This window comes from Myxocyprinus asiaticus, chromosome 5 (assembly GCF_019703515.2).
Source record: "Myxocyprinus asiaticus isolate MX2 ecotype Aquarium Trade chromosome 5, UBuf_Myxa_2, whole genome shotgun sequence".
In the NCBI taxonomy this organism is placed as follows: domain Eukaryota; kingdom Metazoa; phylum Chordata; class Actinopteri; order Cypriniformes; family Catostomidae; genus Myxocyprinus; species Myxocyprinus asiaticus.
This window is the reverse complement of record NC_059348.1, coordinates 56,231,492-56,246,023: the sequence shown is the minus strand read 5'-3', so window position 1 is coordinate 56,246,023 and position 14,532 is coordinate 56,231,492. Positions and strand designations below refer to the sequence as shown.

Here is a 14,532-nt window from a genome sequence, read left to right as displayed (position 1 = left end):
CCTTGCATATATTCCTGGTCTGTCCAAATGTTGCAGGAAATGATGTGATCCCATTTTGACTGCATCATACACAGACCAATTTGCTCTATAAGCAAAATGAAAGGGATCTAGAAAGGGTCCAGTGATGTCCTTCAGGTGGGCCAACACCAGTCTCTCAAATGATTTCATGACCACAGACGTCAGAGCGACGGGTCTGTAGTCATTAATCACGCAGTAGTTTAGTTAATATTGTATATATAAAAAGATACAGTAACTCCAGCCGGAGCGCTTTGGGAAGCAGGTAGGAGTCTTCGCTGAAGCGCCGCGTTGATCAACGATGAGTATCTGAAGCGAAGAACCTGTTCACTGAGAGTGTCTTCGACGGCGATGTGGAGAACTTTTCACCGGAACACACGGGAAAGCGGAAAGCCTCTCGGTGCAGGCGCTGAGTACATGCAATGAGTCGTCCTGTGTAGTGTGTATCAACAGCGAAGCAGAAAGGGTTCCAAGATGAAGTTCGCAGTCTTGAAGGAAGAAAATTCTGATGAAATGGTGACTGAGCGCCCGCTTATATAGGCCAACTGTGCGCCTGAAGGGGCGGGGCTCAGACACCATTGCCAATCAGAGGATTGGCGTGATTGTATACGAGTTTCATCAAGGTCGTCTAGAAGGACAACCCCATAGTGCTTACGGCAATTTCGAGTGAACTGAATCGATAGGGAACAGCCAGCCCTTAATGGTTTGACCTAGTTTTCCTTAAGAGTACAGTGTTGATGTGAGACGGATGTTATTTGTGCATGCGACAGTAAGTGGCACCAGATTCAGGTGAGAAACGAGAGAGAACCAGAAGAGACCTCCAGCATGCATCTGATCATTTCTGTATTCTGTACTAAAGCAAGCAGCGGTCTTTATCATTTTATGTCAGGAAGATCTTTATATATATATATATATATATATAAATGTTTTTAATCCTGCTAGTAATCCCAATTTTTACCAATGTAACCATAATCTGAATATGTTGTCTTTTTATGTAAATGTACCGGATTACCGTTACAATAGTTTTGTACCCAGATTACATAACACCATTACAAATTTTCCGTTACTCCACAAGCCCGGTCATTTGAGTGTTGGATACAGTGTATATATATATATATATACCCCCCAAAAAATAACAGCACACACCTGAAGCTGACAGTGGTTTGGTCATATCACTGTAATATTCATATTTTTATTTCCCTTTCACACTAAATGTTCCATTTGACTAATTTTTTAACGGCACACTATCAAACTCACAGCAAACGCATCAAAACAACATGAAGTCTCGTAAAACACATACAGTATAAACTACAGCATCAATATCAGAAAAACAGTCCAATGCAATTTCTGATGAGAATACAAAACAAATCACACTTCTGTTTCACAAACTCTATTTAGACATTTTTTGTTGACGTCCGAAAATGTTAAACCTCACAATAAAATCACCAAACATTTTCACCAACCATTTTGCACCACAAATGTGACTGTCTAATAGGCTATATAGCAATGGTCTGTAACAGACAAAAACATATTCCTGTTGATAAAATGAAGAAAACATGCCATGTGGTTTCGTCACAGTGAAACAGCTAAAAGTGTTCGTCGGCACATGCAGTAAAACTCCACAAAGCCGTTACAGAAACTCACATCATAAAATCTGCTGTTAGAAACACATTTTCTTGCTTTTACAATTATTACATCCTTTTTATTTTTGTTTAAATAGTAACACAACTCTGCTCAAAGCAAATCCATCTCCAGAGAAAAGACTGAAATAAAAAGTGGCACTTTTTTGTCTAACAAACATTTCTGTTTAGGAATCAAATACACAAGTTCATTCTGAGAGCAGACACACTCAATGATAAAAGAACAAAACATTACATTCAAAAGTCCCATCATCATCTGCATTAAAACTCCAAACATGAACTCATTGAACTCATGAGGCAGGGTCGGAAAATAACGGGAACCTGGGAAAAACGCCACTGAAAGTGACAAAAATGACCCTGAAATTCAAAATGTAGAGGCCAAAGAGCCTGTAGTAAACTCACTTATTTCTTTTAAACATCTGATATTGTTTTATTCTTTTCTGGGACTAGTTACACATTTTATTGCACAAAATATGTTGATGCTGAGTTTGTTAATTAATTACAAACAAATCATTTGAAATAAAAAGGAGGAATCACAGTATATTTCTTTATATTTAGAAACAATATGCATTCATAAAGGTAAATCAAATATTGCCCCTTAATAAAAACGTTAATTTCTGACACTATCATGAACTCAAAAATATTTTTGTCTGTAGTAGTTTTCAATTTACGGATCCTCATTTGCACCCATTTATAAAGTGCTTTGAACTGATGGCGTCCCACATAATTGTAACTGCACAATGATGCACCCAAAAAGACAAACTCAAGACATGTAGATGTCCTGGTATCAAGTGTGACAGCAGATAAAGCTCAAACACACACACACACATTACTGTGTCAGTGGGACAGATTCTCTGTATCTGGTGTTTATAGTGCAATCTCAGCTCTAGTGGATGACCTGTCGACCAGAGCTCATTAAATGGGTTTATACAGCAGAGACGTCACATATTTCTTCTTATAACGATGAGTCGCACTGAGAACCATCACACCATCCTAAAAGAGAGAAAACAGAGGCATTACAGGAGAGACTGGGGCTAGTTGTCACACATCATCTATAAGGACTGAGAGACAAAAGTCAAATTCCACAAATGTGTGTTTTCTCTAGCAGAGGTTCTGTAAGTTTTATTTCAAACAGATATATGAATATTTTTTTTATGAATACCATTATATTTTTGTATTAGCTCTTGGGTAAACAAGTGAACACAATGAAACACACTGGCATAAATTCAGGCAAGAGTCAATCATGCACATGCATATATATATATATATATATATAGAGAGAGAGAGAGAGAGAGAGAGAGAGAGAGAGAGAGAGAGAGAGAGAGAGAGACTGAAAGCAATTTAGACTGAAATGTTGAACTGTGTTGTCAAGACAAGGGTATTCTTCATAAATGTCACATTGGGACAAGTTGTTTTAAATGTTTAAATGGACACAATTTAATAATTACAATATTTGTTTGACAAAACAATGTTTATGAAAAGCCTGTAACAGGCTGCTTAATGGCAGGTTCCAATGTGACAACTTACCCCATATACAGTAGTGTGACAACATGCTATTGGGGCACATTATCATTAAAGGTTTTTGTGGGTCTTATGAACTTTAAATCTGTTCCTGGGGAATAATTGTGTAACCGTTCAATAGCTTTTTTTATGTCTGTACACTGCAAAAATAAATAAATAAATAAATAAATAAATAAACATTTTCTTAACGAGTATTTTTGTCTTGTTTTCAAGTAAAATATCGAAATATTCTTAAAACAAGATCTAACTCTTAAGCAAAACAAGAAAAAATATCTTGTGCTATATTTTACTTGTGAAGTAAATTTATCTTGTTTTAAGAATGATTAAATATTTTTACTTGAAAACAAGACAAAAATACTCATTAAGAAAATGTTTTTGTGCGTGTGTGTGTGTGTGCGCGTGCACTGACTTTCAAAAATAAACCTACTCTGAAAAATATTAATTGGAGTAAAAAGTGTGACAACTAGCCCTGGTCTCCTTTATAAAAGTATGATTTCTGTTGTGATAGAATATAATGTATAACGTACCTTTATTGAGAGCGCGTACAGATGATTCAACATCACATGATTGGGCTCCGGCAGCAGGGCAGGATCACACTGAAACACACAATACACTTAAACAACTCTATACACAGTACACCCACACTTATGCAACTCTACACGCAGTACGCACACACTTATGCAACTCTATAACCATTACACACACACTTATGCAACTCTATACGCAGTACACACACACTTATGCAACTCTATACGCAGTACACACACACTTATGCAACTCTACACACAGTACACACACACTTATGCAACTCTATAACCATTACACACACACTTATGCAACTCTACACGCAGTACACCCACACTTATGCAACTCTACACGCAGTACACACACACACTTATGCAACTCTACACGCAGTACACACATACACTTATGCAACTCTACATGCAGTACACACACACACTTATGCAACACTACATGCAGTACACACACACACTTATGCAACTCTACATGCAGTACACACACACTTATGCAACTCTACATGCAGTACACACACACTTATGCAACTCTATAACCATTACACACACACTTATGCAACTCTATACGCAGTACACACACACTTATGCAACTCTAGACGCAGTACACACACACTTATGCAACTCTATACGCAGTACACACACACTTATGCAACTCTACATGCAGTACACACACACTTATGCAACTCTACACGCAGTACACACACACACTTATGCAACTCTACACGCAGTACACACACACACTTATGCAACACTACATGCAGTACACACACACACTTATGCAACTCTACATGCAGTACACACACACTTATGCAACTCTACATGCAGTACACACACACTTATGCAACTCTATAACCATTACACACACACTTATGCAACTCTATACGCAGTACACACACACTTATGCAACTCTACATGCAGTACACACACACTTATGCAACTCTATAACCATTACACACACACTTATGCAACTCTATACGCAGTACACACACACTTATGCAACTCTATACGCAGTACACACACACTTATGCAACTCTATACGCAGTACACACACACTTATGCAACTCTATAACCATTACACACACACTTATGCAACTCTGCACACAGTACACACACACTTAAGCAACTCTACACACAGTACACACACACTTATGCAACTCTACACGCAGTACACACACTTATGCAACTCTATAACCATTACACACACACTTATGCAACTCTATAACCATTACACACACACTTATGCAACTCTATAACCATTACACACACACTTATGCAACTCTATAACCATTACACACACACTTATGCAACTCTATAACCATTACACACACACTTATGCAACTCTATACGCAGTACACACACACTTATGCAACTCTACACGCAGTACACACACTTATGCAACTCTACACACAGTACACACACACTTAAGCAACTCTACACACAGTACACACACACTTATGCAACTCTATACGCAGTACACACACACTTATGCAACTCTACATGCAGTACACACACACTTATGCAACTCTACACGCAGTACACACACACACTTATGCAACTCTACATGCAGTACACACACACACTTATGCAACTCTACACGCAGTACACACACACACTTATGCAACTCTACATGCGGTACACACACACTTATGCAACTCTAGACGCAGTACACACACACTTATGCAACTCTATAACCATTACACACACACTTATGCAACTCTATACGCAGTACACACACACTTATGCAACTCTACATGCAGTACACACACACACTTATGCAACTCTACACGCAGTACACACACACACTTATGCAACTCTACATGCAGTACACACACACACTTATGCAACTCTACACGCAGTACACACACACACTTATGCAACTCTACATGCAGTACACACACACTTATGCAACTCTAGACGCAGTACACACACACTTATGCAACTCTATAACCATTACACACACACTTATGCAACTCTATACGCAGTACACACACACTTATGCAACTCTATACGCAGTACACACACTTATGCAACTCTACACGCAGTACACACACACTTAAGCAACTCTACACGCAGTACACACACACTTACGCAACTCTATAACCATTACACACACACTTATGCAACTCTATACGCAGTACACACACACTTATGCAACTCTACACACAGTACACCCACACTTATGCAACTGTATAACCATTACACACACACTTATGCAACTCTATAACCATTACACACACACACTTATGCAACTCTATAACCATTACACACACACTTATGCAACTCTATATGCAGTACACACACACTTATGCAACTCTATAACCATTACACACACACTTATGCAACTCTACACGCAGTACACCCACACTTATGCAACTCTACACGCAGTACACCCACACTTATGCAACTCTACACGCAGTACACACACTTATGCAACTCTATGCCCATTACACACACACTTATGCAGCTCTATACGCAGTACACACACACTTATGCAACTCCACATGCAGTACACACACACTTATGCAACTCCACACGCAGTACACACACACACTTATGCAACTCTACATGCAGTACACACACACACTTATGCAACTCTACACGCAGTACACACACACTTATGCAACTCTATAACCATTACACACACACTTATGCAACTCTATACGCAGTACACACACACTTATGCAACTCTATACGCAGTACACACACTTATGCAACTCTATAACCATTACACACACACTTATGCAACTCTACACGCAGTACACACACACTTATGCAACTCTATAACCATTACACACACACTTATGCAACTCTACACACAGTACACACACACTTATGCAACTCTATAACCATTACACACACACTTATGCAACTCTACATGCAGTACACACACACACTTATGCAACTCTACACGCAGTACACACACACACTTATGCAACTCTACATGCAGTACACACACACACTTATGCAACTCTACACGCAGTACACACACACACTTATGCAACTCTATACGCAGTACACACACTTATGCAACTCTACACACAGTACACACACACTTAAGCAACTCTACACGCAGTACACACACACTTATGCAACTCTATACGCAGTACACACACACACACTTATGCAACTCTATACGCAGTACACACACTTATGCAACTCTACACACAGTACACACACACTTAAGCAACTCTACACGCAGTACACACACACTTATGCAACTCTATACGCAGTACGCACACACTTATGCAACTCTATATGCAGTACACACACACTTAAGCAACTCTACACGCAGTACACACACACTTATGCAACTCTATACGCAGTACGCACACACTTATGCAACTCTATATGCAGTACACACACACTTATGCAACTCTATAACCATTACACACACACTTATGCAACTCTACACGCAGTACACCCACACTTATGCAACTCTACACGCAGTACACCCACACTTATGCAACTCTACACGCAGTACACACACACTTATGCAACTCTATGCCCATTACACACACACTTATGCAGCTCTATACGCAGTACACACACACTTATGCAACTCCACATGCAGTACACACACACTTATGCAACACCACACGCAGTACACACACACACTTATGCAACTCTACACGCAGTACACACACACACTTATGCAACTCTACACTCAGTACACACACACTTATGCAACTCTATAACCATTACACACACACTTATGCAACTCTATACGCAGTACACACACACTTATGCAACTCTATACGCAGTACACACACTTATGCAACTCTATAACCATTACACACACACTTATGCAACTCTTCACGCAGTACACACACACTTATGCAACTCTATAACCATTACACACACACTTATGCAACTCTACACACAGTACACACACACTTATGCAACTCTATAACCATTACACACACACTTATGCAACACTATAACCATTACACACACACACTTATGCAACTCTACACGCAGTACACCCACACTTATGCAACTCTATAACCATTCCACACACACTTATGCAACTTTATACGCAGTACACCTACACTTATGCAACTCACAGTACACACACACTTATGCAACTCTATAACCATTACACACACACACTTATGCAACTCTATAACCATTACACACACACTTATGCAACTCTATAACCATTACACACACACACTTATGCAACTCTATAACCATTACACACACACACTTATGCAACTCTATAACCATTACACACACACTTATGCAACACTATAACCATTCCACACACACTTATGCAACTTTATACGCAGTACACCTACACTTATGCAACTCACAGTACACACACACTTATGCAACTCTATAACCATTACACACACACACTTATGCAACTCTATAACCATTACACACACACTTATGGAACTCTACACGCAGTACACCCACACTTATGCAACTCTATAACCATTCCACACACACTTATGCAACTTTATACGCAGTACACCTACACTTATGCAACTCACAGTACACACACACTTATGCAACTCTATAACCATTACACACACACACTTATGCAACTCTATAACCATTACACACACACTTATGCAACTCTATAACCATTACACACACACACTTATGCAACTCTATAACCATTACACACACACACTTATGCAACTCTATAACCATTACACACACACTTATGCAACTCTATAACCGTTACACACACACTTATGGAACTCTACACGCAGTACACCCACACTTATGCAACTCTATAACCGTTACACACACACTTATTTACATTTACGCTTTTGGCAGATGCTTTTATTCAAAGCGACTTACAGTGCACTTATTACAGGGACAATCCCCCTGGAGCAACCTGGAGTTAAGTGTCTTGCTCAAGGACACAATGGTGGCGGCTGTGGGGATTGAACCAGCAACCTTTTGCTTACCAGTTCAGTGCTTTAGTCCACTATGCCACCACCACTCCGTATGCAGCTCTACATGCAGTACACCCACACTTATGCACACAGAAATCTGAATATGATGATGCATTTGAGCGATCAGGTGCAAACGGCGATGTGTCATGACTGATCGCTCATGACTGAATCCCTAAACAGGGTCGTTGTGAAACAGACAGAGACAGATGGAGGTTCTCACTGATATGTTGGTGTCTTTGTTGAGGATGACTTGAAGCAGGTGGGGGGGCAGGATGGGCGGAGCTTTAAAGCGTTCCTCAGGTTTGAAAATGTAAACGTCCTGACTGTACAGGCCGGGCGGTGAGCTGGACAGATCTAAAAACACGAAAGGACATCATATTAAAGGAATATTCCAGGTTCAATACAAGTTAAGCTCAATCGACAGCATTTGTGTCATAATATTGATTACCACAAAAATGAATGTCGACTCGTTCCTCCTTTTCTTTAAATGTGTGTTCCAGTGAGACACTTACAATGGAAGTCAATGGGGTCAATCTGTAAACATTAAAATACTCACTGTTTCAGAAGACACAAGACGTAAACAATATGTGTGTTAACACGATTTTCTGCCTTTAAACCCATTGTGTCTCACTGAAACAAAGATTTGTGCTTTTTTTTAAAGAAATGGAGCGATGAGTCGAAATTAATTTTTGTGGTAATCAACAATATGCCACAAACCCGAAATATTCCTTTAACACATGACCACATAACACATCTGTAGAAACAGAGGATTTGACATCTACACAAGCTCTGTTAGTAAAATCACATGATCACACAGCTGTCACCTGATGAATCGGAGCACTCGAGTGAGTCCACCTGGAGCGCGTCAAACACCTCAAAGTCTGATTTCTTCACATGGATCAGATTATTAATGGTGCCCATCTGACTGGTGACCACCGGCTACAGAAAAAACACACGCTTCAGTTCAGCTGACAAAAAATGATTGTTTTCAAATTAAGTATTCCTCTAACCATATTGGTCTGATTTGAACAATTAAAACATAACTAAATGTTGAACTTTGGGGCCTGGGTAGCTCAGTGGTAAAAGACGCTGGCTACCACCCCTGGAGTTCGCTAGCTCGCTAGTTCGTATCCAGGGCGTGCTGAGTGACTCCAGCCAGGTCTCCTAAGCAACCAAATTGGCCCGGTTGCTAGGGAGGGTAGAGTCACATGGGGTAACCTCCTCGTGGTTGCTATAATGTGGTTCGTTCTTGGTGGGGCGCGTGGTGAGTTGTGTGTGGATGCCATGGTGGACGGCGTGAAGCCTTCACACACGCTATGTCTCCGTGGCAACGCGCTCAACAAACCACGTGATAAGATGCGTGGATTGACGATCTCAGACATGGAGGCAACTGAGATTCATCCTCCGCCACCCAGATTGAGGCGAGTCACTACGCCAACATAAGGACTTAAAAGCGCATTGGGAATTGGGCATTCCAAATTGGGTAAAAAAAAAAAAATTTGAGTAACTAGCAGTCCAATAGTAGTCAGGTAACAATAACTGACACATCCACACACAATAAAACCTGCTCAATGCTCACCATTACACAAATATCCATCACACCTGACATTACTATGAAGCACATCATTTTTTTTTTTTGTCTGTATAATGGCCATACCACACTGTAAACCCTAATGTTGTCATTACTGGAAAAATCAAGTTGTCTTAATTAAACATTACTTGAAATATCAAGTTTTGGGCTCATAACTCAAATATCCAAGACTTGAGATTTTAAGTGTTAATAACTCAAACTATTGAGGAGTACCATCAATGCCTTGTGCTTCAATTATTTAATTATGTTTCTTTGGTCAAAGTGAAGTTATGGGGGCATTTAATTAGTTGTTATTTAGAATTCATAGAGGTTTTAGCTCTTCTGTACTGTAAGGCTGGCACCGGGATGTCTACACCCAAAAGACTCTGTGAGAGCCAACGTCATAAAACTCTCACACAGAAGAGCATCTCCACCTGAGACAACACACCCTACTGATTAAAAACCATAAAATGCAAATCTCACTCATATCTGCCCCCTCTCTCACCTCAGGTCACTTTAAGGTCACCAAAAACAAAGTTATGACTTTATCCTGTTCTGTAATGTAAAAGTTTTTCTGATCATACATGTTTGGTATCATTCAAAAGGTCTCAGTGCAACTGGTAAAACGGTCTCATTCCCTTTCAGCAAGTCAAATCACACGTAAGATTTAAGAACTTAGTAAAATACTGTATTCTATCCAGGGCATGCCCTGCTCCCAGATCTCTTGCAGGAACCATCAGATTAGGTGCATTCTTTGTAAACATCAAACGACCTACTCAATCACAAGTTTCAAAGTCTACTTACAACCTCCTAAATTGTAAACCAAATCCTGAACACCATCAAACAAACACATCTGAAATAACAATAGAATCGTTTGGTATTTAAGGAGGGTTGGCAAGGAGCTCTGGGAATCTGTAATCAGATCTCCCACACAATTGCTGTATGTCACTTTCTATTGCTAGGTATGTTTCTTTGGAATATTCTGATCATGTGTGAAATTGGCTTTAATTGATTGTGTAACTTATGTTTTAAATCCTACCTGGCAAATAAATTGTTACTTTTTGATTTATTCTGTATTCCCCCGAAATCATTTATCACCGGTAGATTCGAGGGACGCCTTTTGTTACCGCAAACTTATGTCCAGGATAATGATCATTACTGGAGCTTATGAATAGGAGAAAAACACGTAAGACTACCAGTCACTGCTCATCACCGTCTTAACAAGTTGTATGAAACATGACTAAAAAAAACTGGTTATGAGCAAGCAGTAGGCGGCCGAACCAGATGATATTAGTAAACTCTGCAACCGCTGACTATGAACGGGCTGGCGGTTTTGTGTCCGTGAGATCTATGCAATTAATCGGCCAGCATATGACTCTGAGCGACAATCAGGACCCGAATGAAAGGATAATGAAAGTTAGGATGATTCAGAGTAATCAATAACTTAAAAAGACCAAATTAAAAAAATGATCAGAAATCAATGAGCTTAAATCTAAATTAGAGGTTCAATGTCAATTGGAGTCAGAGTCGATTGATAAAGTGCAAATTAATAATAAGTGTTTTTGTTTCAGCGCTCAGAAAAGACAGAACAACGCAGAAACCTTCAGGGGCCATTCTATTGGAATCCGACATCGAACCAATAGTTTGGTTTTTATACCCCTTTTTACAGTACTATTATTTTAATAGCTGTTTGGTGTGATGTCATCATTAGGGTGATCTGTGCCCACTTTGGTCAAGTTGGACCCTGTTCACACTATTTCAGTTTAATGATGGGAAGTCGGATTCATTTCCGTGAACCGTCATCACGTAATGATGTCACTAGTACGTAATTCCAACATCTCAGTGTCATGGATTTCACGCTCAAACATTTAAATAAAGCCGTATGTGAACACATATTGCTGATTATTACCTTATTAAATTAAATAATAATAATAAGGGTGTTTATTTTCATCAGTGTTTCATTCTGTGATCCTGCATGTCGAATAGGATTGATTACAATATTGATTACATCTTGGATAAGTTTCCTACATTCAAGTTTTGCACCTAAAGCACCCAATACAGACACTAATGCACATTAATGCACAAACGCAGATATGTCCTACATGTCTAAAGCATATAAAGAGAGTAAACTAGTCTTAATCAACTCACCAGAAATCATGATTCAGTTACAAGATACACAATTTGGAATGGCCAATTCCCAATGTGCTCTAAGTGCTCGTGGTGGCGTAGTGACTCGCCTCAATCCGGGTGGCGGAGGAAGAATCTCAGTTGCCTCCGCGTCTGAGACCGTCAATCTGCGCATCTTATCACGTGGCTTGTTGAGCACGTTACCGTGGAGACGTAGCGCGTGTGGAGGCTTCACGCTATTCTCCGCAGCATCCACGCACAACTCACCACACGCCCCACGGAGAGCAAGAACCACATTATAGCGACCACGAGGAAGTTACCCCATGTGACTCTACCCTCCCTAGCAACCGGGCCAATTTGGTTGCTTAGGAGACCTGGCTGGAGTCACTCAGCACACCCTGGATTCAAACTTTCTCCAGGGGTGATAGTCAGCGTCAATACTCACTGAGATACCCAGACCCCCCATTTCTGTGTGTTTTTGATGGTAGTTTCTCACTTCTGGAAAAGCTAGTCTCTATGTGTCCTAATGTGATCATTAAACCGCAAACAGCTGCTATTTAATTAAATAACTATGTAGTCTGTATGTGCCATGTGCTACAAAGTGAATCAGCACTCTGCTCGCTGTCATCTACTACACACACAGCGCGCAATGCTCATGATGGTGTTTTCTGTGTATAAGCCGAGGATCTTTGAAAGGTATGAGAACTTTGTGTCTTTATGTCTGCACAACACCAGCTCCACACATTCACAAGTGCTCACATTTGAAGCACGCAGCACATGCAAACTATATATTTATCTCATTAAATCGCAGCCTTCATGGTTAATAATCACACTAGGATGTAACATGAAATAAAAAGAATGAATCTGACATCAGATTGGATCGGTTTTTGGTGTCAGAGCATTTTTATGAGCACAAGTACATGAGCGTGGTATCTGGACATCCAGTTTCAAAGACAGTTTTATATATACCTCAGACGGGTCATGAAGCCACTGGCCATCAACAAAGAATTTATACTGATGTTCACCCTCAGGCAGGTCTAAGATTGCTACAAAATCATTATGGCTGAAAAAAAGAGAATTTATTTTACATATATATGAAGTCGGTTTCATTTCATAACAATGCCTGACATCATCAGTGTTCTAGTGGGCAGAGCGTTCTGACACCTTTTATTCAGCGGGATCTTGGTGCTCCAGTTGTTAAAGGACCCAGCGATGTAGACCTCTCTCCCTCCTCCAGCCCAGCGGATGACGGTCGGTCGGGCCTGAGGACCCGTCTTTACCATGTCATCTAAATCTGGAGGGAAATCCTTCTCACTTGAAGCCTGACAAAACAGACCTGTGTCATTACAGAGCAAATGTTGAATAATACATGTCTACACTGACATCTAACTAACTGATCTGGGATCAATACAAGTTACGCTCATCTATGACATGCTGTTGATTACCACCGAAAATAACTTTGAAGTTTATTTTGTATAAACAAACAAAAACAGTGTTACAATAATGCACTTCCAATGGAAGTCTATGGGGCCAAGACATTGCATAAACGTTGAAATACACATGGTTATATTGGTAATGCATAACTAGAAGTTCACCTGCCAGGAAAAGTGGTCCCACCTCAAAAGGATGAACTCAAATAATAAAAGTCTTTCACTGAATAATTCATGCAAGCCCTTTAACAAAACAAAAACAAAAACAAGCTGCACATTTTTGCCTACAAACAGTCCGGAACATTCGCCCCATAGACTTCCATTAACGTAAATTAACTGCTGAAAATGCAAGTCAAAATTATTTATCCACAGCATTTAAGCCACAGCTTAACTTGTATTGAACTCAAAACAGTTATTTAACCCTTGTGCTCTGTTTGGTCATTTTTGACCGAAATCAATTTAGTTTCTTTAATAAAAATGGTATACTTCATGTGTTTAAAGGCTTGGTAACACACACAAACAAATTTGGACTGGATTCGATGAGTTTAGGCTGCGTGACAAAAAAAAAAACTACACGTGTGTTGTTTGCGGTCAAATTTGACCAACCATAGGAAATGAATGGGTGAGACTATAACACCAAGCTTTTTTGGTGGGGGGGGGGTACTTGTAAAATAAAATGAATAATTCAGCCACAAGGTAAAAACACACACTCAGAAATGAATTGATGATTGACTATAACACTGCAACAGTGCAGAACACACCCACATACACACGCAAACAAAC

At 39.8% G+C, this 14,532-nt stretch overlaps 1 protein-coding gene across 2 annotated transcripts in view; it reads right to left on the bottom strand.

The window, feature by feature from the left end:
• Positions 1-1,166: 1,166 nt before the first annotated feature.
• The window catches only part of LOC127441359 (5'-AMP-activated protein kinase subunit beta-2-like), a 19,602-nt gene continuing 6,236 nt past the window's right edge, over positions 1,167-14,532 (bottom strand). For both annotated transcript variants that reach the window (XM_051698687.1, XM_051698688.1), the window contains exons 3-8: positions 13,484-13,641; positions 13,289-13,382; positions 9,447-9,561; positions 8,843-8,976; positions 3,704-3,772; positions 1,167-2,648 (exon numbers count right to left, since the gene is read on the bottom strand). In XM_051698687.1, coding sequence (XP_051554647.1) covers positions 2,571-2,648; positions 3,704-3,772; positions 8,843-8,976; positions 9,447-9,561; positions 13,289-13,382; positions 13,484-13,641 — 648 coding nt within the window. In that variant the 3' untranslated portion in view covers positions 1,167-2,570. The remainder of the gene's footprint in view (positions 2,649-3,703; positions 3,773-8,842; positions 8,977-9,446; positions 9,562-13,288; positions 13,383-13,483; positions 13,642-14,532) is intronic.